General features: G+C 43.8%; 1 protein-coding gene across 5 annotated transcripts in view; it reads right to left on the reverse strand.

The window, feature by feature from the left end:
- TDP1 (tyrosyl-DNA phosphodiesterase 1) overlaps nucleotides 1-22,123 on the reverse strand; it is a 92,013-nt gene that overhangs the window by 46,823 nt on the left and 23,067 nt on the right. For all 5 annotated transcript variants that reach the window (XM_029950371.1, XM_029950368.1, XM_029950369.1 and 2 more), the window contains exons 9-14: nucleotides 21,039-21,197; nucleotides 20,503-20,581; nucleotides 18,517-18,702; nucleotides 17,879-17,927; nucleotides 15,799-15,865; nucleotides 14,425-14,532 (exon numbers count right to left, since the gene is read on the reverse strand). In XM_029950371.1, coding sequence (XP_029806231.1) covers nucleotides 14,425-14,532; nucleotides 15,799-15,865; nucleotides 17,879-17,927; nucleotides 18,517-18,702; nucleotides 20,503-20,581; nucleotides 21,039-21,197 — 648 coding nt within the window. The remainder of the gene's footprint in view (nucleotides 1-14,424; nucleotides 14,533-15,798; nucleotides 15,866-17,878; nucleotides 17,928-18,516; nucleotides 18,703-20,502; nucleotides 20,582-21,038; nucleotides 21,198-22,123) is intronic.

A 22,123-nucleotide genomic window follows, 5' to 3' on the forward strand; every position in this document is an offset into this window, starting at 1 on the left:
TCTTACTGAGTCTTCTGTAATTAGGTCTCTGTGTGAGGATCCCTCCATTTTTCCTTCCCACTGGCACCTTTACCATGTCTGGATTTCCCTAGCAATCACTCAGTTGATTTTTCTGTCTCTGTGTTTTATTGCCTTTAACCCATCCCATGAAATAATTTCAGGAAGAGCATGGCTTGGAGGAAATCAAAGATCTGGGTTCCAGTTCAACCATTTACTAGATGAGCAGCCTCAACTCTCATATTGGTTTCTACTTCCACAAAATAGCTCTGATAAGATCTGCTCCATTTAGATCCCAGAGCACACCACAAAATTATTATGAGAACAGTGTGTCGATCATGAAGCCTTGAACGACAGGCTTTATCGGTAATGTTATCCTAACAGTGTGGGTTGTCTCTCTCTTGTTCAGAAACATTCAGTGAAGCGTGCTCTTCCGCGAAGTCTGAAGCCCTCTGCCTGTCACACAAGCCCCACCAGCCTGGCCCCACCCACCCAGGGCTTCATGCCAACCCGGAGGACCTCTACCTCCCCCAGCACATCTGGTCTCAGGGATCAAGAGCAGGATTTCTTCTACCTCAAGAACGCCTTTCTGAAACGTCACCTAGTTATTTAATGCAGGAGAGTTTATCTCTTCCTCTGGGAGAAACTGCACCTTATCAGCACCCTGGATGCATTTAACTGCTACCGTGTAAGGAATTCCCGGGGGAACACTTGCACGTGCACACACACGTACACAACACCTACCTATCTCTCTCTAGGGACTGATCAAGCTCTCAATACATCAGCAGATCTAGCTACCAACATCCCAAGCTGAGGGACATCTACAGGCCCACAGGCCCAGCACAGTTATCAGGAAGAAGTGTTGAATATGTATTTGCAAATGGCAAAAAAGAGGAGTAGAAGAGGGAATGATTTAACCCATCCCCCCACCCACCTCTCCTCTGGTAACCATCTGTTTGTTCTCTATAGTTAAGCATCTGTTTTTTTAGGGGCGCCTGGGTGGCTCACTCGGTTAAGCAACCAGCTTCAGCTCAGGTCATGATCTCACTGTTTGTGGGTTCGAGCCCCGCATTGGTATCTGTGCTGGCAGCTAGCTCAGAGCCTGGAGCCTGCTTCGGATTCTGTGTCTCTGACCCTCCTCTGCTCACACTGTCTCTGTCTCTCAGAAAAACTAATTAAAAAAATCTGTTTCTTCTAAAGAAAAAAAATTGTTTTGTTTTTGTTGAATTTATTTTGAGAGAGAGAGAGCGATGAGCGAGCGAGAGAACGAGAGAGCGCAGAAGTGTGGGAGAGGCAGAAGGAGAGCAAGAGAGAATCCCGAGCAGGCTCTATGCTGTCAGCGCAGAGCCTGACATAAGGCTCAATCTCCGTTACCTGTGACATCAGGACCTGAGCCAAAACCAAGAGTAGGATACCTAACAGACTAAGCCCCTCAGGCACTCCCATTTGCTCGTTTGTTTTCTTAAACTCTATATGTAAGTGAAATCAGATGGAATTGGTCTTTCTCTGACTTATTTCACTTAGAATAAGCGTATTACATACAGTATTATATAGTGCAATAGGAAACCTCCACATAGGTTTTCCATCACCATCTTCACAACATTCCCCAAGTGAGATAAAACCCAGTTTAGACTATTCCCAAACTCCATGCACAGTTTTGAGTGTACTTGGGACAAGCACCGGGTTTTGGATGGAGTGCTGAATCACTAATGGCAGGCCTGAAGCTACAATCACACTGGTGATATGACTGGAATTTCAATAGGAACTTAGAAAAAACAAGAGGACACAAAGAAACACAGAGTGGAGACCATGTGCCCGCAGATTTAGCAGATAGCTGTCTACAACCTACAAGTCAGGAGAAACCAATCCTGACATCCTGATTTCAAGCTTCTATCCTACTAGAACTAGAAAAACTAAATGTCTGTTGCTGACACACATACACACAGAGTGAATTGTGATAAGGGACAACAGAAACATCCCCAAGACACAGGCTGTGGGTGGCATTAACCTCAACGCAACATGGCTGAGTTAGGTGTAAACAGACTGGCTGAGAAGCCAGAGGATTAGGCACTCAAGACATCTGCCAGCCGCCCAGGTGTTGACTAGTAGATGGGAGTTGGATGACCAAGGGGAAGACGTGTTTTAAGAAAGCACCGAAGCTTCAGGTGCTATTCGCCAACAAAACCAGGCACAGAATGAACGCTCAGTGGACACCTGGTCAGTGAACTCAGAGGCAGGCCACGCAGAGGCTGGGAAAAAGCCAGCACCAGGCCCTCACTGCCAGCCCATAGTTGTCGATCGGCAAGGGCCAGATATGACTGCTACGGCAGAAATGAAAACCTCTACAGGTTGGGAAAGCTGTGGCAAAACAACAGGTAGGAAGGCACGGTGTTCTGAAGGGCGGGGTAAGAGGGGCCGGGGGAGGGCCTGGTACAACAGCACTAAAGGATGTCAGCAGGAAAGAGGGGAGACTTGGCAGGTACTTGAAGAAATGGAGGCTGCAGTCAGTTTCTGGGCTGTGTGTTCTCCCCACAACCTTAGCCAGCAGCACTGATTCCAAAGCAGGACAAGAGAGCTACACGAAGCAGAACACAAGTTCCTTGTGGGCAGGGATCATGCCTTGCTCGCCATCCATAACCACAGCCTAGAGCAGTGCCTCGCACACAGGCAAGACATACTCACGCTGCACTATCTGGGTCTGAATCCCAGCTTACCGAGTGGGACACTTGAGACATGCTATTCAAACTCTTTAGGCTTTAGTTTTCACATCTCTAAAACGGGAACATTACTAGTGTCTCGCTCCTGATTGAGAGGGTTAGATGAATTAGACTAAAACAGCACTTGGTGAACACAGCACAAGGTCTAGACTTGAACTGCTATACACCAGAAACGGATCTAACATGGTGCAGATCTGTTTAGTGCACTAAAACAAGAACAAAACTAAAAATATACCCGGTCAGCATATAGTAAGCACCGAAGAAGCATCTGGGATTATTTATAACAGGTTTCCTTCGAGGGCTAGAAGCTGGTGAAGCACTCCCTGATAGAGCGTCCACCTCTCAAGCCACAGGGATGCTCATGACCAGCAGCACCAGCGGACGACGGATCTAGAATCCTGGGTCAGGGCATCGCACGCTTTTCCTCATCAGGGATACTGCTCCATCAGACATGCTCTCGTTAGCATCCCAGAAAGTGCAGGTGGGGATATGACCTCAAATCATCTTTAACGCATAAAGGAAGTCAGCCACGGGCTTTCATACGGATACCATTATTTTTAATGAAGTACACGAGGCATACCAACTAACCCAATATCTTGGAGCCACAGTGCCAGGCAACCAAGTCTAGGCAAGGACAGCTACAGATATTTTGTGTGTGCGTGTGACCCAATTTGATTTTCGCTGGACAAAAAACATCAGACAAAGGAGGAAAAAAGCCTCTTTCAGATCCAAAGAAACAGATGTTAGAAAAGTACCTCGCAGCAATGCTGAAAATCCGAGCAGGGCACAATGTCTGACGCTTCCTCAAAAAGCCACGGTGGTTTTACAGTTAAGCACTTGTCTCGTTTTCCCCCCAGAGCGGCGGCACCAGCATTTCAGCTTATCCCCAACTATCCTGCAATGCCTGTCGGTTGCTAGGCAACCGTTAACTGCGATTGCTTTCTGCCCACCCACAATGCACAGCTTTCATAATTGTTCTTGTCGGGTTTGCCAATTACTCCTAGGAACTATCTTTTTAGCCAAGGCTGCTGCTTCAAGTTCGTCTTCTTGCCTGCTTGGTCCTGTGGTAGATTTTAACACTGTATTTGTCATCATGTCCCAGTATAATTTCAAGAACAGGCTGCCCCCATCAAACACGGGATGATTTCATGGTAGGATCAAACACTATAAATAGCTTGACATAAAAGCAACTAGACAGAAGAGAAAATTGCCAGCCAGTGTAACATTTTAATAAATTCAAGCTAAAGGGCCAGTTTTAAGTTTACTTGAATAATATACTTCTGGCTGAACATACTGGTCATGACCTCATAGAATAATTTTGAAGAATTTGTAAATTAATCACATATCGAACTTAGAAAAGGCTCTATGGACAAGTCTTTAGATCACACCTCCTATGTTATATGGACAAAAGAGAAAGGTTTTGAAGCTGCTTTCTTTAAAAAAAAATTTTTTTTAAAGTTTATTTTGAGAAAGACAGAGACAATTTGAGTAGGGGAGGGGCAGACAGAGAGGATCCCGACCAGTTTTTTGGAATCCTAAGAGAACTTATGAACATGAACCTAACACAAAGTTAACACAGCCACTAAAATCAAGCAGTTACAGTATAATCCTATAGTGTAATGGGTAATCTCCACACCTACTTTCCATCATCATCTTCACATTACCTAAGTGAGGGAAAACCCAGGTTATAAATGACATTCCCGAAATTTAAGTGGCAAGGTTAGGAAGTGGCAGTCCCAAATTAGAATGTGGATCTTTAGACTCCACCTCGGCATTACTTCCTCAATCGTAGGTTGGCTGGCTGGGTAATATCCTCCATCTTCTGAGGTACCTATGTTTGAGGGTTCATGGGGTTAAAAGCTACTATACCCAATAAGCTAGTAATGATGTGAGGTTGAGGAGCAGGATGGCTGGGGAACAGAAGTGGGAAGACAAACTTTTCCCATCTACCCTTTTCCTATTATGGGCATATATTACCGATGTCAACAACATTTTGTGAAGGGCTCTCATGCAAGCGGGTACAGGTCACTAACAAAATGCTGTGCACAGTGTTAGCTGCTGAGGAGATGAAAGTAAAGCCTGGCAGCTGTCTTGAAACAGTTCATAAAATATTGAGGCAAAGGAACCAACAAGGAATATGTAAAAAAAAAAAAGACCAAGCAAAAAGTGATATGGGGCGTCCAGATGGCTGTTGGTAAGGCATCTGACTCTTAATTTTGGCTGAAGTCATGATCTCACAGTTCCTGAGTTTGAGCCCCCACATCGGGCTCCACGCTGACAGTGCAGAGCCTGCTTGGGATTCTCTCTTTGCCCCTCCGGTGCTCATGCGCGCACGCTCGCACTCGCTCTCTCTCTCTCTCTCTGTCTCTCTCAAGATAAACTTTTTTTTTTAAAAAGCTCTATAAAAACGCAATGGGAAACAATGAATTATGTCTGCTGAGCTAGAAAAATTTTCAAAGGAGAATATTTGAATTAGACATTAAGGATAAGCTTAATCATTCCAGATAGTACAAAAAGAAAAACTTAGAACCTGAGAAACAGTGAGCAAATGAATAGTTTGATTATAGGGGTTATCACTCCCTCACTCACAAACTTCTGGCTCACTACAGACCAGGCACTGCGCTGGGCACTGCCTAGAAACATAAGACATTACGCAGAATTACCAACAGTCAGGATGAATACTTTAGCAGGACAAGTATAGGAATTACAAACTCACTTTCTTTCAGAGTAGAACAGAAACTTCTCAAGCATCCAGTCCAATCAAATAGAAACTTCGTTAAAAATTATTTCAGTGCAGATATTAGAATTCTCAGTGAAGTGCCATCTATTCACTAAAACCTAACCCAGTTCTACGCAAAAGGCTGTGAGAACCCCAATCACAACACACAATCAGGAAGAGGCCATTGAAACTGAGATTTGTGTCTATTTAAAAGGATAAATGGCAGATGAAAGCTGTAGGAAGGGTAGCGGAGCATTTTTACCAGATTTCAATACCTGCTCTTCAGTAGACACCTCCCACATTCGTGAAATGTCAACTGAGTAAAACAAAGTCCCCGCGACCAAGAAGCCAATGTCTTCTAGTCATAAAATGGGTGGAAAACGACAGTGATGAAGTATGATGAATGCACTATATGCAATGAGTGAAGTTCACTTAAGGTGATAAGGTTGTGTTTTTGTTTTTGTTTTTTTTTGACTAGGAAATTAGATCTTTCGGGATTCTACTGATCCTTTGTAAGACTTGCTCTGAACAATTCGACATGTGCAAGTCAACGTAGTTCTCTAAAGCAATTACGCCGCTGGGTTACTCCCACACTCTAATAAAGCAGTCTCTTGGCCCCAAGTAATTAGAGAATTTCATTTCTCAAACAGTCTTTGGATGCTGAGGTTCGGTCTTTTGAGTATGTTCAAGAGTAGTTTTGCTTAACTATGAAAAAGACACCTCAATTTTGAGAACAGTAAGAAATTGTGTCAAGTCAAGGTTGGGGCATAGGATGGAGAGACCCACCTGGGTGATAAGCACCAATGAGGCCTATGGAGAGCAGAATTGGAAGGCGGCCCCCAGAATTCCTGCCTTTGCTCCCGATGTCACCTCTCGTATAAACTTCTCCCATGGAGCATGAGCAAAACTGTGAATGTGATAGGATCTCATTCCCATGATCAGCTTAGCAGTAAGTTGGGTTTATCAAAAAGTTTGGGATGATCATGGGTGAGCCTGACTTTATCAGGTGAGGCCTTAAAAGAGGTCCTTCCTGAGGACAGAGACTCTCCTACTGGCTTCAGAGAAGCCAACAGCTATACTGTGACCTGTCCACTGCAGAGAGCAATGGCACAGGCCCCAGAGGAAACACTCTGGAGCCGAGAATGCCCCCTGGACAAGGAAAGTACCAGGGAAGTAGGACCCTCAGTTCTGCCAACAACCTGTGAGCTTCAAAGAGGACCCCAGGCCTTCTAGGAGATCCTAGCCTGGTTCACCCCTTGATCCAGTGCAGAGGATCGTGTCCACACTCCTGACCCATAGAAACTGCAAGATAATAAAGTTTGTTGGTAGTTTATTAGACATCAACAGAAAATGTAAAATACAAGGCCAAAAACAGAAGAAGGGCCTATTAAGAAATAGCACTTAATGTGCCTTAAATTCACTTTGAAGGAAATTCTCAAGAGTGCCAAAAAGATCTGAATGACAGTATACTTAGTAAAAGTACTTAGTTTCAATGGTCATCACCTTGAAGGCTAATACTTTATTGTATGAATCTCAATTAAGAAAAACTCTCATCATGTCAGAGTCAAAATTCATACTGGTTAACATCCATCTTTCTTACACTGTTATTTTTTTGGGTGAACTTGTTTTACTTTTGTGGCATGTAAGCAATTATTCTTCTCTCACCTTGTCCATCCCAAATATGAACATTAACATGGACTGATAATACATCAAAGTAGAAAAAAGGCAAGAAACTTAGACTCATGGAGCTTTTGATGTATTTATCTTTTGCTAAAATCCAATTCATAACATATAATCTGTCTGCCACTTTGTTGATGGACTGTTAGATTTGCTAGCCATTATCACTTCATTTGGACAAGAATCCACGGCTGTCTGTATAACTATGTCTCATTTCTCTCAAGCAGGAAAATGTATTAAATGAATCATAACAACATTCATAGATTCATCAAGTTCTGAGGGTTTTTTTCCCCAAAGACGACAATACCATCCACCATGACAGAATCTAGGGACTATGTGCAAATACAGGAGGCGTTTTCCTTTATGTCACCATGATGTGCCATTTGGTATGTGAGGGCCGGATTATTAAATGTCCTATAATACACAGGATAATTCATATTACAAAGTGATCTCAACCAAAATGCCAACAGTGCCCTGTTGAGAAACCCATTATTTGAGTATAAGCTAAATCCAACTACATCAAAACCATGTCTTATTCCAGAAAGCCTAACAGAACAATAGTTTTAACAAGATTTTTTTAAAAAATGTTTTTGAGACAGAGAGCATGCCCATACGAGGACAGGAAGGAGAATCTTAAGACCTCATGCCCAGCACAGAGCACAACACAGGGCTTGATCTCACAGCTGTGACAGGGGAACCAGAGCTGTAACCAAGAGCTGGACACCCAACTGACTGACACCCAGGCGCCCCACAAGACAGATTTTAAAGGGCACTTATTTGTTCTAATCAATTCAAATTGTAAATATATCGACACAGAACAGCTTCCATAGATGCAGGACTAAAAGCATCAGGAAACCCACGTGACATGCAGACAATACCAATTCTATTTCTAAGGCCGGTGGAAGGCGGTCTGGGGGCCGCTACTGCTCCGACCTCACCTGCCCTCCCACCCGTTCACTGCAGCAACACCACTGTTTACTCAAACACAACGATCATAGGAGTGTGTCGATTCCTCCCTCTGCCTCTCTGCTCCAAATGCTCCCCTCCAGCTATATCCATCCACACGGCACCCTCCTCCCTCCTCAAATATCACTATGTCAGTGAGCCTTCCCTGACTGTCCTATTTAATAAGCAGCCTCCCTCCTCAACCTAAGCCCTCACTACCGACACAGGTACTGTGTGTGGGGTGTGCCTGGGTTCTCGGGTCCCTGAACCTCCCTGTGCTTCAGTCCCCCATCTGCAGAGAGGACCGACATGTAGAACTGGCGAGGATTACAGGAGATGTGGGAGGGAAAGAGAGCGTGTGGATGAAGTATGCCTACAACAGTCCCTGGAACTGAGAGTGAGCATTAAATGCTGGCTGTGAACCTAAAAACAACCAAAGCTGACTTCGAAATTACACTTTAACTCTTTTCATTTAGTGGCAACAAAACATAACACCTCCTTAGCTCATTCACTAACCAAAGTTGATCTAAATAGACAGGAGGCTACTTGTAATGCCGTCTGTAAACGTGTACCACGTTATCTTTCTAAGTTCCAAATACTGAACCGTATCTAGTCCAGAGGATTGAGTAAAAGACTATGACTCTCAATTTTTCTACTTTGTTCTTCACTATAGCATCTACCACCATTCGATACATATAATTTTACTTGTTTACCTGGGGAACTCCCACCACAACAAAGTGAAGGGTTACTTTATATAATTTACTAGCACCTGGAAGAGTGGTTGGTACATAATAGATGCTCAATATATACTGAGGGAAAGGCTTTGTTTTACTGGAAAAGTTCTATGAAGTCATATAGAACACGTAACATTTCTCTTAGACAGAAAAAAGATTATTTCTGGAAGGTGGTGACCAGTTTTCTTTACTTCAGGAGGGAAAGTCTGGATCTAATCCATCAGTTCGGCAGTGGAACACTGGTAAGTGTGAAAAGCTCACTTGGTATGTATTTCCTGTGTCTCTCTCAACTCCCAGACATCAGCCTTTTGTTATACTCTCCCCTGAAAATGCCACAAAGGCTCAGAGTGTCAATAATCAGTTCTAAAGAAAACTCCAAAACATAGCATCTAGACACCAAACTTCTGAGTACAACTCCAAGAGAACATTCCACGTGACCTTCCCACGGTTAAGATGATTTGCACTCAGAGTGACCATCCTCCCCCTGAAACCAGTCCCCTTTCCCGATTTCTGTACTGATGACGTTGACCCCTTTCACCTCCCCACCGCCATACTCCTGGCATAGGAATCACGCTTGAAGCATCTCCCACGTTCAATTATATACTAAGTCTCGGCAGTTCTTTCACGGTTACAGCCTCAGTGTTGGATTTCAGTAGCTTCCTTGCTCACAAATCTGTACGAAGGGCCCTTACGTGCCAAATGTGGGAGCTTGTCACCCAAGACATGGACTGAGTCTGGAGTGGAAACCAATGATTACACAGACAACTACACTGAAAGGGAAAGAAAACTGGCCAGCCAAGAAGCCCAAGACGTGATGGAAAGCCTCAGGCTAAGGATGCAAGGAGAGGCTCAGTCATGAGCCAATAAATAAAAGACCAAGACCGCTAAGGCCTTGCTGGGTGACAGTATATTTACTCAGAACACTCAGAAAACTGTTACAGTTCGTATCGTGGATCTACAGCTTTCCTCGCGGCAGAAGGGCTGTGAGTGAGCTCCGAGTTTTTCTAAATCACTTCCAGTGTCTCTCAAACATCTTTTAATACTGGAATGCCAGGGTTTTTTTTTTTTTAAATACCACAAAGTGTGATGCAGTTTTTGACTTCACTGGTCTGGGTAGAACACAGGCACATGTCCACCGTTTATGAGGAGACGCATCAGAAGGTTGAGGTGAAGAGTGGCAGCTGTGCAGTCCAATTACTTGGGTTCAAATCTTGCTTCCACAAGGTAACTACTGTGGGACCATGGGCAGCCTGCCTCACCACTCCCTCTATGCTCCTCATGCAAGCAGCTGGGAAAACTAAATGACCACGAGAAGTGCTTAGAACAGGGTCTGGTGTATTAAAATCACCAAACAGTTTGGTTTTCTATACATTTTGGTAGTTAGTTTTTAGCCTAAGTATTTCGGAATAAAATTAGAGGACACAAATCCATGACAAATTTCAAATTCTTAACAAATTAACTTCCGAGTTAGAATTTAGTAATATCCAGTCAATAGGAAAGCACCCACTCACAGAATACACAATAACCAACAAGTGTTCAGTAAGTCTAGAAAATATCAACCGTGAGTTGGACCGTGAGAACATATGGTGCCGGATCTTGAGAAAATCCATTCCGGAGGTGTGTGTCTTCTTTCACCCAACTGCAGACCCCCTCAGATTTGCCCCCAAAACCCCACGCACTTTACCATTCCAAGCCCTTTGCGCTCCTTCCTCTGCTCAGATTCCCCCTCCAATCCATCTGGTTCTCTCTTAGGCATACTTCCGGGCCTACCTGAAATACCACTGCCTTACCCTTAGCTGATCTCTGACTCACTCTGACCTCATCCCAACTGGATAATACACTTTATTTTTTAACATTTATTCTTGAGAGGAGAGAGAGAGCACAAGCAGAGGAAGAGCCCAGACAGAGAGGGAGACACAGAATCTGAAGCAGGCTCCAAGCTCTGAGTTGTCAGTGCATGGCCGGATGTTGGGCTTGAACTCAAGAAGCATGAGATCATGATATAAGCTGAAGTCAGACACTTAACCAGCTGAGCCACCCAGGTGTCCCCAACACCCCCCTCCTGAAAAGTACATTTCCAAGGGTGCTTCCCCCAGATCGGTGCCCAGCTAAACAACTGGTGTACAACTTGTGTCCCATCTCTCTGCAGCCCCTGTGTGGCATGGATCACATGCGTTTTATTCCTGGAGAATGAGTGCTGTCATTAAACGCAACTATAAAAACTATGCCTTCAGAAATGGTTACTCAGCATCGATCTCCACCTCCCCTCATACCCTTAAGATAGGATCAATAAACACCCAACTTCAGCGAAGCACATCCATCTTTTAACTCCACTCTGAGGAAACAATCCCCAGGCAGACAGTAAATTCAACTTTTCCAGTGAAGCAGACACTCTGACACTGCAGCAGCTACACGGGGCTGCACGCCTGCCCTACGGGTCTTGGATTTTTGAGCTCCCACAATCAATCACAGGTCAGTTCCTTGTAAGTAAATCTGTGTGTTCATCTCACTTGCTAGTTCTCTTTGCAGAACCCTGACTAACACTGAAGTGTAAGAGGAACTGTTCCTGCTTTCTCTGGACTCAACCTTTCCATTTTCTCATCAAGGTCAGCTCTTCAAACATCATCTCCTCTTCTTTATCCAAGGATCCCCAGCACCAGGATTTCCATCTCTAGCTAACCTTGAAGACCCACAGGGAGAACTCTTACACAAAGGACTCCTATGCATTTACAACTTGGAGGCAACATTTAACCAACAGAGGAAGGAACAAAATACACTTCCGGTCACTCCTTTGTGGATAAAAGCAGAGCTGTGAGCTCTTGGAAGGATCTCTCCAGGCACCAGGTTTCCCAGCAGGATAACATGATGATGCTAGACAAGACTACTTTTACCAAATAATGTATATGTTTCTCTATCTTTTCCTACATGGAGGTAAATCAGGTAAGATTTTAACGGATCTTGGAAGTACGGCCTTCCAATTCAATTCAACCTTCAAAGTGGTGTGACTTAAGGAAGAACCTTTACTAGTACAAAGTATTATAATGGGTAGAGGGGCGCCTTGGTGGCTCAGTCGGTTAAGCGTCGACTTCAGCTCAGGTCATGATCTTGCAGTTCGTGAGTTCAAGCCCCCTACCAGGCTCTGTGCTGACAGCTCGGAGCCTGGAGCCTGCTACAGATTCTGCGTCTCCTTCTCTCTCTGACCCTCCCCTGCTCGTGCTGTCTCGGTCTCTCAAAAACCAAAGAAATAAAACAAAACCCCGTAATGGGCAGAGCCCTGGGACACGATCACACCATCTGACAGAGAACTCTGTGAGACCAGACAGAGAAAACGGCTGGGCCCTTTCAGGCATCGCACACAAAACAAAAGAAGAGCCGGATAATAAAGTAGCCCTTGGGGTGAGTGAGGGGTCACGGGAATTCTTCCGGTGGCGGCATGTCGGAAACAGAAAGCAGGCAGAGACTTCTTCTAGCCTCACCGACTCATCACCCAGTGTGCAGGAAGTGACAGTCACGACGCCAGGAGAGGAAAAGTCAGGCTTTTCATATTACAACTTAACCTGGTTTCTTTTTACTACTTGCAACTTAGTAGCTTAAAAGACAATCACTGGACAGGTGAGCTGACACTGAAATGCGATCTCTTTCAATATTTAGTTTCTTTGCATCATGCTCAAGGATCCATCATCTATCCAAGTTTGTGTGATTGGTGAGCTTTGTAGACGGCTGGGTGGCTACTGAGAACTTCTCCTAACAGGAATATTTGAATAGTTTAGCCTTAAGGGGGTTAAAATAAAAACGGGGAAGGGATTAATAACAATCTCATACTCACCAAGGCAGCTGGGAAATGAACTTGCCCAAAGAGAGGACACGTACATTTCAGGTCTCTGTTCTCCCTGGCACTGTCTCAGGCAATGACTTCCCTACCCAGGAAATTTCTAATTTAGGTCTTCACACCCAAGAAACCTACTACTTTTTAAACATTTTTTAAGTTTATTTATTTTGAGAGAGAAAGAGCACAAGCAGGGGAGGGGCAGAGAGAAGGAGAGACAGAACCTCAAGGAGGCTCCACACTGTCAGCACAGAGCCTGAAGCAGGGCTCAAACTCATGGACCCGCAAGATCATGACCTGAGGTGAGATCAAGAGTCAGAAGCTTAACCGAATGAGCCACCCAGGGGCCCCATCAAGAAACCTGCTTCTTCAGAAGCTACAGTTTGTCTTTAGGGGCACCTCAGTTGGCTCAGGTCATGATCTCTGCAGGTCATGATCACCTGGTTCATGAGTTCAAGCCCCAGGTCAGGCTCTGTGTTGACAACGCAGAGCCTGGAGCCTGCTTTGGATTCTTTGTCTGTCTGTCTGTCTCTCTGCTCCTCCCACACTCCTGTGCCGTGTTCTCTCAAAAATAAACATTAAAAAAATTAAAAGAGAAAAAAGAAGTTTCTCTTTAAAGACCCACAGCAAAGAAATGCATACTAATTCTCCTGGCCGTCCTGGTCTCGATGGTGAAGCCTGGACAAGCATAATTACTGCTACCACGTCCTAGGGCCTGGTAGGTCACATGCACTGAGCCTCTAGCATCTCATTTAACTCTAACAACCACACGAGGCACCCATTACTTTTCCCATTATATAGAATAGGAAATGGACTCAGATTAAATAAATTTCCCAAGTTCACAGAGCTAGTTAATGACAGAAAATAATTTAAAATTTTTAGGAATCAGATTTCCATTACACTACGTTGCCTTACAAATCTAATGTAACACAGTCCACACACCACTAACACGGTTCAGGTCACTGATCCTGATCCTGAACCAGGATGACCACTAATTTCCGCAAACTAGAGAAGGGAACTTGGTTTTGCTTCTAACTGGCTCTTTTGTTTAAAAGTTTATTCAGGATTATTTTTAAACTTTTGCTCTGGAGTCTGTTCATTAAAGAAATTATTCGACTCAGTGATACCTCAAGTATTTGTATTGACATCTTTGGGTCATTAAATCATTACAAGATGCCTGATGGTAGGAGTCAGGAATTAAAGTTCTAGTCCGGTTGCCTTTTTCCCGAGAACACAACAATCTACCTTGCTATAAAAATGAACACAAAAAAAGCTTAATAAGGAGTTTTTTTAAGAGGGGTAATGAAAATTGTGAAATTAGATTATGGGGATGATTGCACAATTCTAGGAATATACTAACTCATCAGATTGCAGAATTTTAATAGGTGAATCTTAAAGTACATCAATCATGTCTTAATAAAGATGTTTAAAAAAAACACACTGAAGAGACTGGATCAATTTCCTAAGAGAGAGTCACTAAGGGATACTAGTTTTACCACATCTTTTGTTCTGTATTTACCCCAATTGTTAACTTGCCTAATTTCCACTATTAAAGTATTTAAAAAAGGGAGTAAACATAAATTTTGTACAAACCTTAAAAATATCAAGACTCCTAAAGTCAGGCCATGATAAAGGGCTTTATGAAGAGGTCACAGGCCTCGTTGGCAAGGCTCAGAAGACATACACACTGTGAAGACTAACCATTCACACACCACCTTTTGGAAACCTAATGTAAACCCATTCAGCAATCACAGGAGTTACAAACACATTTTAAAAATTCTTCCCATCAAGAATACAAGGCCTACTTACCTTGTTACAAGGAACCAGGCAATATGACTGAAGTCTGGAGAGAGTCTCATGTAAGTTTTAATATGTGGCATAGCATTGCTGCGGCCAGAGGTCTCAGCCGACCATTTGCTAGGGATAGGAAAAGCACATTACTAATAAGAAAACTTAAACCCATCATAATCCTAATACTAGAAAAATTAACAAAAAGCAAAATCCCATAATCTAAAAAGTGGATACACAGTTCTGTGACCTTTCGGTATGCAGCCTTCCTATTAAGACTCGTGTACACACACATACATGACTTCTGTTGTGATTTCAACCGTCTATCTGTACATCGGTCCCCCAGGTGGAATGTGAGCAACTCCGAAGCAGGAGTCAGGCTCCCTACGGTGCTTTATGAAATACAGGCTCAGTACGAGCTTTTGGAACCAAAGTACAAAATGGGAAAAAAGCCAACAGGATGTTAAAGCAATGCTGAAAAGTGGGAGGAGAATTCAGAAACACTCGAGTTCCAGGCTGACATGCATGTATCTGAATTCAGCTTCTAAGTGTCCAGTACGGCAGGACTGAGGTTCTGTGGGAGGAAAAGAAGGCCCTACGTCATGAGGTGACCATGTCTGCTTACAAACTGGAAGAGGATGGCTCCCCATGAGAAGAGAGTGAGACCAGAATTGGGTCTAGGTAGATTGTTCTCTTCGATCATTAAATTCCCCTGAATGAACAGTGAAAAGAGCTCAGTATAAAGGCACATCCTCCTCCCAAGAGATCCACCAGGATACAACGCGTTAGACTGGGAGCTGCGGAGACACAATCTGCCTGTTTGCTACACCGGCTGAAGCAAGCGGGAACCTGGATGGACCCAGAGTATGGCGAACATGCACCCCTGGACACCAGGGGGGACCTGAGACCCTCCCTTCACCTGCCCCTTCAGCCACTGACCAAACCCACGACCAGCCCACATCCTGGAGAAAGCAGTGGGGGTGCCCCACTCAGCGAGCTGCAGCCACAGCGCACGCACGTGCCCGCAGAAGCCGTCCATTCTGGAAATACGAACCACAAGGCTGAGCCACTGGGCTCTCCACCTGTAACTCCCGTGGCTGCGTGACACTTATACTCAAGTAACTTTTTTTTTAATGCTACTTATATAAACTCTAAACTGCCCATCATCATCTTTACTTTTTGAGTGCCAATGTTTAAATGGAAACTTCACCAAGATCAATTTTACTCTTTGATATTAAAAACCTATTCCAAATACTGTTCAAAATCTATCACTAACATACGTAGATGAAAAAACACAGCTATATTACGTAAGGTTCTTTTTTGAAACATCAGACTGACATAAAAAACATTCTTATTCCTAAAGAAGCAATAGCAGCATTCTAAACCATTACTTACTGAAAATAGGAATGGAGCCAATTCTGTTTTTCAGCTGTCTGAATGCTATAGGGAAGAGAGCCGCCAGCTTTTAAAAGAAAACAAATTATGGAAAACAATTTGAGTGTCTTTCATTAAGAATCTATAGTAAATATGGGGGGGGGGGCAAAAATCACTTCCTACTTCATCTCATGGAAGAGTCCTTGGAAAGAAAAGGTCTATGCTTGTATTAGGTATGTTCCCTCAGTGGGGTTTCCTTTCTGAGGAATGCATGTAAATGTTTATGTTCTGAAAAGAAAAAGGTATTATTTAATCACTCAGGGGTGGTAATTTAACATGTCTAACAGCACAGGTCTGATATGTTAGGAAAACTGTCAAGAATCCTGGCCTGGCCTGCAGTCCTCATGATGGGGAGAAATCCTGATGCCCACCCTCGTCGGGGGCATCTCCGTTTGTTTTAGCCCAAGAACAGGACAGCTGGGGCGGGGGGGGGGGGCCGGCCAGGGGGTTACATTAATATGAGAGACACCGTCCTCCTGCTTCCTTCACCTTTTACACTCTACTCTTTCTAAGCAGAGTTTGTATTAAACATTCTTACATGTCAGAGAACAGTGAAGTCTTAAGAAGAGGAATCCTAAAAGCCATATTCTTGCATAGAAAATAAAGATACAGTTCCAGGGGCACCTGGGTGGCTCATCGGTTGAGCTTCTGACTCTTGGTTTCTGCTCAGATCATGATCTCCCGGTCCAGGAGTTTGAGCCCTGCATGTCGGGCTCCATGCTGACAGTGTGAAGCCTGCTTGGGATGGTCTGTCTGTCTCTCTGTCCCTCTCTCCCCTCTCTCTCTACCCCTCCCAATTGCACACTCTTCCTTGAAATAAAAAAGAAAGACACAGTTCCAAGTGGAAACACAATTAGTAGAGTTTTTGTTCAAGTTTTAAAGGCAGAAAGTTCCACGGTAGATCCACCAGCGGCTTTGCAAACACACACTGGAACTTCCCCAAGAGTAATCTATATCCAAAGAGTGCTTTAAATTTCCCTCAACTCCTCAAATAAGGCATGTTGATTCCTCTACTGCACAAAACTAAAAGCCTACTCAGGCCCAGTTATGAAATAGCTTTACTGAAAATACCATGGTCTTCCCCATTAAAGAGCACACTTTGGATGAATCCCATGTATTAGAAGTTGAGAAAGGACAAGACCAACCAACCAACACCTCACCAGGTTGTTGAGTCTTGTTGTAGAAATTTTGGCTTTGCCATTATGCAGCAACAAATGGGATGATACACTCCCAACCTTACCATGATTTTTCTGGAAGAGTCACATTTAATTTGACAAGCAATAAATGACCAAATTAGTCTAACTTTGAGCATTCTGCATCCAGCCACAAGCAAATGCCAATCAGATTTCCTTTTACCAGGGGCAAGAGCTGCTTGGGTTTTTAATTATTACCTCCCAAATGTGCTACCGGAAGGGCTTGTGGGATCCAAATACAAGTTCAGTGTCCAGTACTGTATAAGGGAAAGAGGGCAGAAGGCTGGAAGCTGCCTACTAAACCATCCAGGCATTTACAGATGAAGTGCTTTAAAAAGTACAAATACCAACTATGTGACAGCAAAGTTCATCCCAAGCTCAAGCAGAAGTTTTGGACACTAAATATCTGGGATTCAAAACTCAAAGAACCACACAGAGCCACAGACACAAGCAGGGAGGACACATGGAGAGAGAGACCGGAGAAAGGCATGTCCCAATCTCCCTGGAAAGGCAGGACGCTGCAGGGAAAGGTGGTTTTCTCAGGACATTGGTGTGGACAAGCCCCCCGCCGCTGGCAAAGTGACCACCTTCTTGCAGAGACGAGAACAACTAGTCCTCAGCTACTGCGCGGACGAGCCCAACCGCCCGGCGGCACGGCACACTGGAACGTCGTAGCGCTCGGTGTTACCCACTTCCACGGCCCTTTGCCACTTGGAGAAAATACTCTCTAAATTTACCCGTACTTCTCTCCAGGGGAATGGCATTCTTATTACTTGTTTTCAAACGTTTACCGGGGCGTTTATGAAACAGACACAAGAATTTCAACTCAGATTGTTTCCAACAATTACCGGGATAGCCTTCTAAGCTGGTCCGCACGTTTTCCACAGAAGGATAGATCTAAAAATAAAGGAAAAACACAACAAGCTCATAATGTGTGTCAAAGAAATTTCTTAAAAGGCATGTTTCTAAGAAAATCAAAGTCCCCATTAGAAATATTTTTACAAACTTTGAAAAAGTACTTCCATTATATGAAAAAATTGAACTTCTAGCGAACTACAAGTATGTACACGACGGAAAAAACTGCACTTCGAGTGTTTTTCCCTCAAAAATGCCAAGTTAACGCAGAGCTCAGTGCAAAAGTAATTATGCATTCAAAATTCTCGAATGCTCATAATTCTGGTGGCAATGCTTTATTAACTACTTTTTTCTTTTGCCTGAAAACCTGAAGGAATGAAAAAAATCACAGGCTCATCAGTGGCTGAAAAGGAGCTCTGAATAGACCAGCCCTCTCCCTGCACCAGACGACGCAAGGGCCACCTGACCCCCAACGACAGTGCTAACATACTGTCACGTTCCCATCTCAGAATCAGTGAAGAAAAGCTGTGTAAGGAGGAGGAGGGTTCTCATTCTTCTCCCGGACTAGAGAAGGCACACACACACACACACACGCGCACACACACTCCTGCTGGAGCAGAAGAGCACTCACCAAATGAAGAGGGGCAGAACTTTTCCCTGGGGTCCTGCTTTCCTGCCCCTGGGTCACCAAGCTTTCTTTAAATTCCGAACACAACCATTTTGATTCGTCAGCTCCCAAAGAGCCAATGCTTGAAAACTGACCTACTATTGGCCAAGACTCCCCCTTGGGTATGGACGGGGCATGCTCTTTCAGAAGCTGTCGACAGAAAAGTTTTAACAACTCAGAACACAGCCTTCTGTCCTTGGAACGCAATCAACAGAAAAATGCTGAAAATATTAGAGATCAATTTCATCCTCACACTTTCTTCTTTGGAAAAGATTCTTTCGATACTAAAAATATTTTAATGGAGTAGGTGGATAGAAGTATTCTTCCAAAATGCCTTCATTTTATTAAAGCAAAACCATTTTTTTAAAAAAAAGAAAAATGTAGAAATGTCAGATAAATCATATGGCCTGGCCATATGAAATGGGCTTTTGCCTTGAAATAACTGAATACTTAAAAAATACAAGCTACTGGATATTTTGACTCCTATCGTTTGAAAGATTTAACACTTGAGCTCCACATGATGATGCTATAAAAAATATGTTTACATATATACAGTCCATCTTAAGCACTGCAGGTAGGTGATCCGCAAAGCTACAGAAACAGTTCAAACATATCTGGAAATTTTTAACTACCTACAGATGTGCTGAGTATCTACTTAAACATGTATGGAGTATCTACTACCTAGAGGCTGAGGAAAAATGAAGCTCATATTCTGATTAGTTTGATATGTGGTATTTTCCTTAACGCAGCTTAGGCATCATAAATACACCTGCCAAAAAGCCTCGGTCTCAGTGTCCACCCTGATGCAGCACAGCGTGAGCAACAGGCCTGAAGGGAAAGCTCCGAGAGCCGGTTTGTGTCCTGGTGCTCAGCCGCTCATTGGCTGCACGGCCCCGGATGTGTCCCTGGGCCTCCACTTACAGGTCAGTGGAGGAGAGGTCTGCTCACCCCCGTCTTCCCTGCAAGGCAGCTGTGATGCAACAGCAGCCATGTGTGAGAAATGGTCTAGAAACTCCGAGATGTTATCTTCCAGGAAGACTGATCCCAGACAACACGTACAAGAATCTAGCCTGTTTCAACCATCAGGCCACAAACTGGCCACCACCAGCCAGCGCCGTGAACATTCACCACGAGCCTTGCATTCTCTATTTCATCTGACCCTTGCGCAATTCCGTGAGTGAAGTATGGTGATTCTACCCAATTTATGGATGAGAGGCAGGTCACAGGTCTAGTAAATAGGTGAGGACTTGAATCCAGGTATGGGAATCTATGCACTTAGCTATGCACTTGGCATGCTCTAATGCCTTCTCTAGGTCAAGACAGGAAGATGCTGGCTTCGAGATCTCGCCAGCTTGCAGCTGTGGTCTCATTTCAATAAAGCAAATTTAAAAAGTTTTGTTAACCAAGGGTAATTCTTACATGACAAACAGTTTATTAATGTCAGTACTACATCTCCTAAACAGAGATGAAGAAAACCTTAATCTTTTACTTGCTTGTGGTTTTATTTTGGTAAAGACTATTCTTTGTTCATTTTCATACCAACAGCAAATGTCACTTTTGTAGTAACTCTTACAGGCACTGGTTAATATACAAAATACATTCCGGCACGGTTTTAGTCTTTAGTCAATAGTATTTTTCTGTTCTGGGTTGAATTTGCATGTTAAAATTTCTTTACATGCTGAAAACAACCCAAAACTACAATCGCTGAACAAATGAGAAGTCTCTTTAAGAAATATAAAAAGTAACAAAGTCCTTTTACTTTTGCCATTTAAAGCAGTCTACACTTCTAAAAGAGGCAAAGCACTAAGGAGCAAATAATCACTGAGAACTATAATCAACCGATCAAGTTCACCCAGAATTGTGCTATTATGAAACTGCCATCAAAACATACAGTTATAAATGAAAAATGTAAGTTACAAGAACAAGTTAAAACAGTAAAAATTCCGTTACCTTTCTAAGCCTAAAATGTCCCCAATTATCTTTCTGATTTCCTTGAAAGCGTCCTGGGGTCGATCCAATAAGATAAACACTAAAAGGATATAAATCACAGATTACAGAACAGAGTGATGGGATCTGTGAACCCCCTCCCCAAATCACAAAATACACACGAAGCTAATGTAATCATGATGTGCTCTGAGAGACCACCTATTCAGATGCCTCCTCAGAAGAGTAACTGATACTCAAACAGATTTTCTAGCACATCGAATCATGGCGGACCACTCACACGGCTCAGGATACCAGGCAAAGAAATCAGTAACTTTAAGAGTCTCCAGAGGGAGGCTGACGGTGAGCAGGAAGATTTACTGGCTTCCACTTTAGCGCCTCAGATCTAGGAGATACAGTTAGGGAGAAAATCTGCTCTCATTGATTATGAAGGACAGCCAAATTCCTTTCTAGCTCTTTCTAAGGCCCCTGCGGTACAGACACTGTGTGGCTCTCAAGGTATTAACCTACTTTCAGAACCTCAAATTGCTAAAAATACATACTTGGTTTCAGAGAGATCATGCTCATGGATGACATCTATCCACTCCTTGAGAGAAGGAGCATTATAAGCCATTAAGTAGCTGATAAGATCAGCTTTAAAATGTGTTCTTGATTCTCCAGATCCGTGGACTACTCGTGGGTATAAGGGGCTCAACCATATTCTGGAAAAGAAAGACATTAACAGTCAGGAACGCGACTGAGCACAATGGCATCTGTGTGCTGACTGCGCATTCACCCTAAGGAAGGGGCGAATCTCATCAGCTGTGTCCACACGGGGAGTCGATGGATCCTTAGGAAACAGGAAGCGTAGATTCCATCCCACCATGCCAATGGCTTCCATCATATTCAGAATGCTTCTAAATTCAACACCTCTCCATGAATTTAGGACCCAGAAACTTTGGCCTCTGCCCACCTCTCACAAGTGAATGCTCTATGTTTTTTCACCACACCGTTCTTCTTTACCCCCAGCCCCCACCTCCACATTGCTAAGGCCTGGTGACGCCACCTAACAGTTCTCCTAGCTGCTTCAGCAAATCCCTACCACGTGTGGCAACCCTAGCAAGCTACCAGTGTAGCTCTTTTGCCAAACGGAAAAAAGTCATCTATACTACAAAAAATGCAAATACAAATCTATCTGCAGCAAGTAAAGGCCTTTTCGTGACTTATATGCTATAGCAGTTGGAGATATTTTCATATCCTGTACGTTTCTGGTGTGCGGAAAGAGTGACACCACATCTAATGATACTGCATTTACACTAACTTCAGACTTTCAAATCATCTAGTGAACAAAACATTAAAGACCTCCTTCATCCATTCTCCTCGCAGGAAAGCCATGCCCTTCTCCCAAACTTCTACATCACACCCCCAAGTGGGAAAGCAGATCTAAACCCCACCCTTCCGTGAAGTGCTCCAAGACGGATCACAGACAAGTATGGCTTCAGACCTCCTGCACACAGTTTCAACTGCAAAACCAGGTTAGCAGTCCTGCCTCAAGGACATGTGTGCCTCCCACTCGAGGTCATGACCAATGTCGGGCTCACACAAGTACTGAGGATCTGTTTGCTGTCCCTGCTTTTCCCCTCCAGCA

The sequence above is a fragment of the Suricata suricatta genome, chromosome 9 (assembly GCF_006229205.1).
Source record: "Suricata suricatta isolate VVHF042 chromosome 9, meerkat_22Aug2017_6uvM2_HiC, whole genome shotgun sequence".
In the NCBI taxonomy this organism is placed as follows: domain Eukaryota; kingdom Metazoa; phylum Chordata; class Mammalia; order Carnivora; family Herpestidae; genus Suricata; species Suricata suricatta.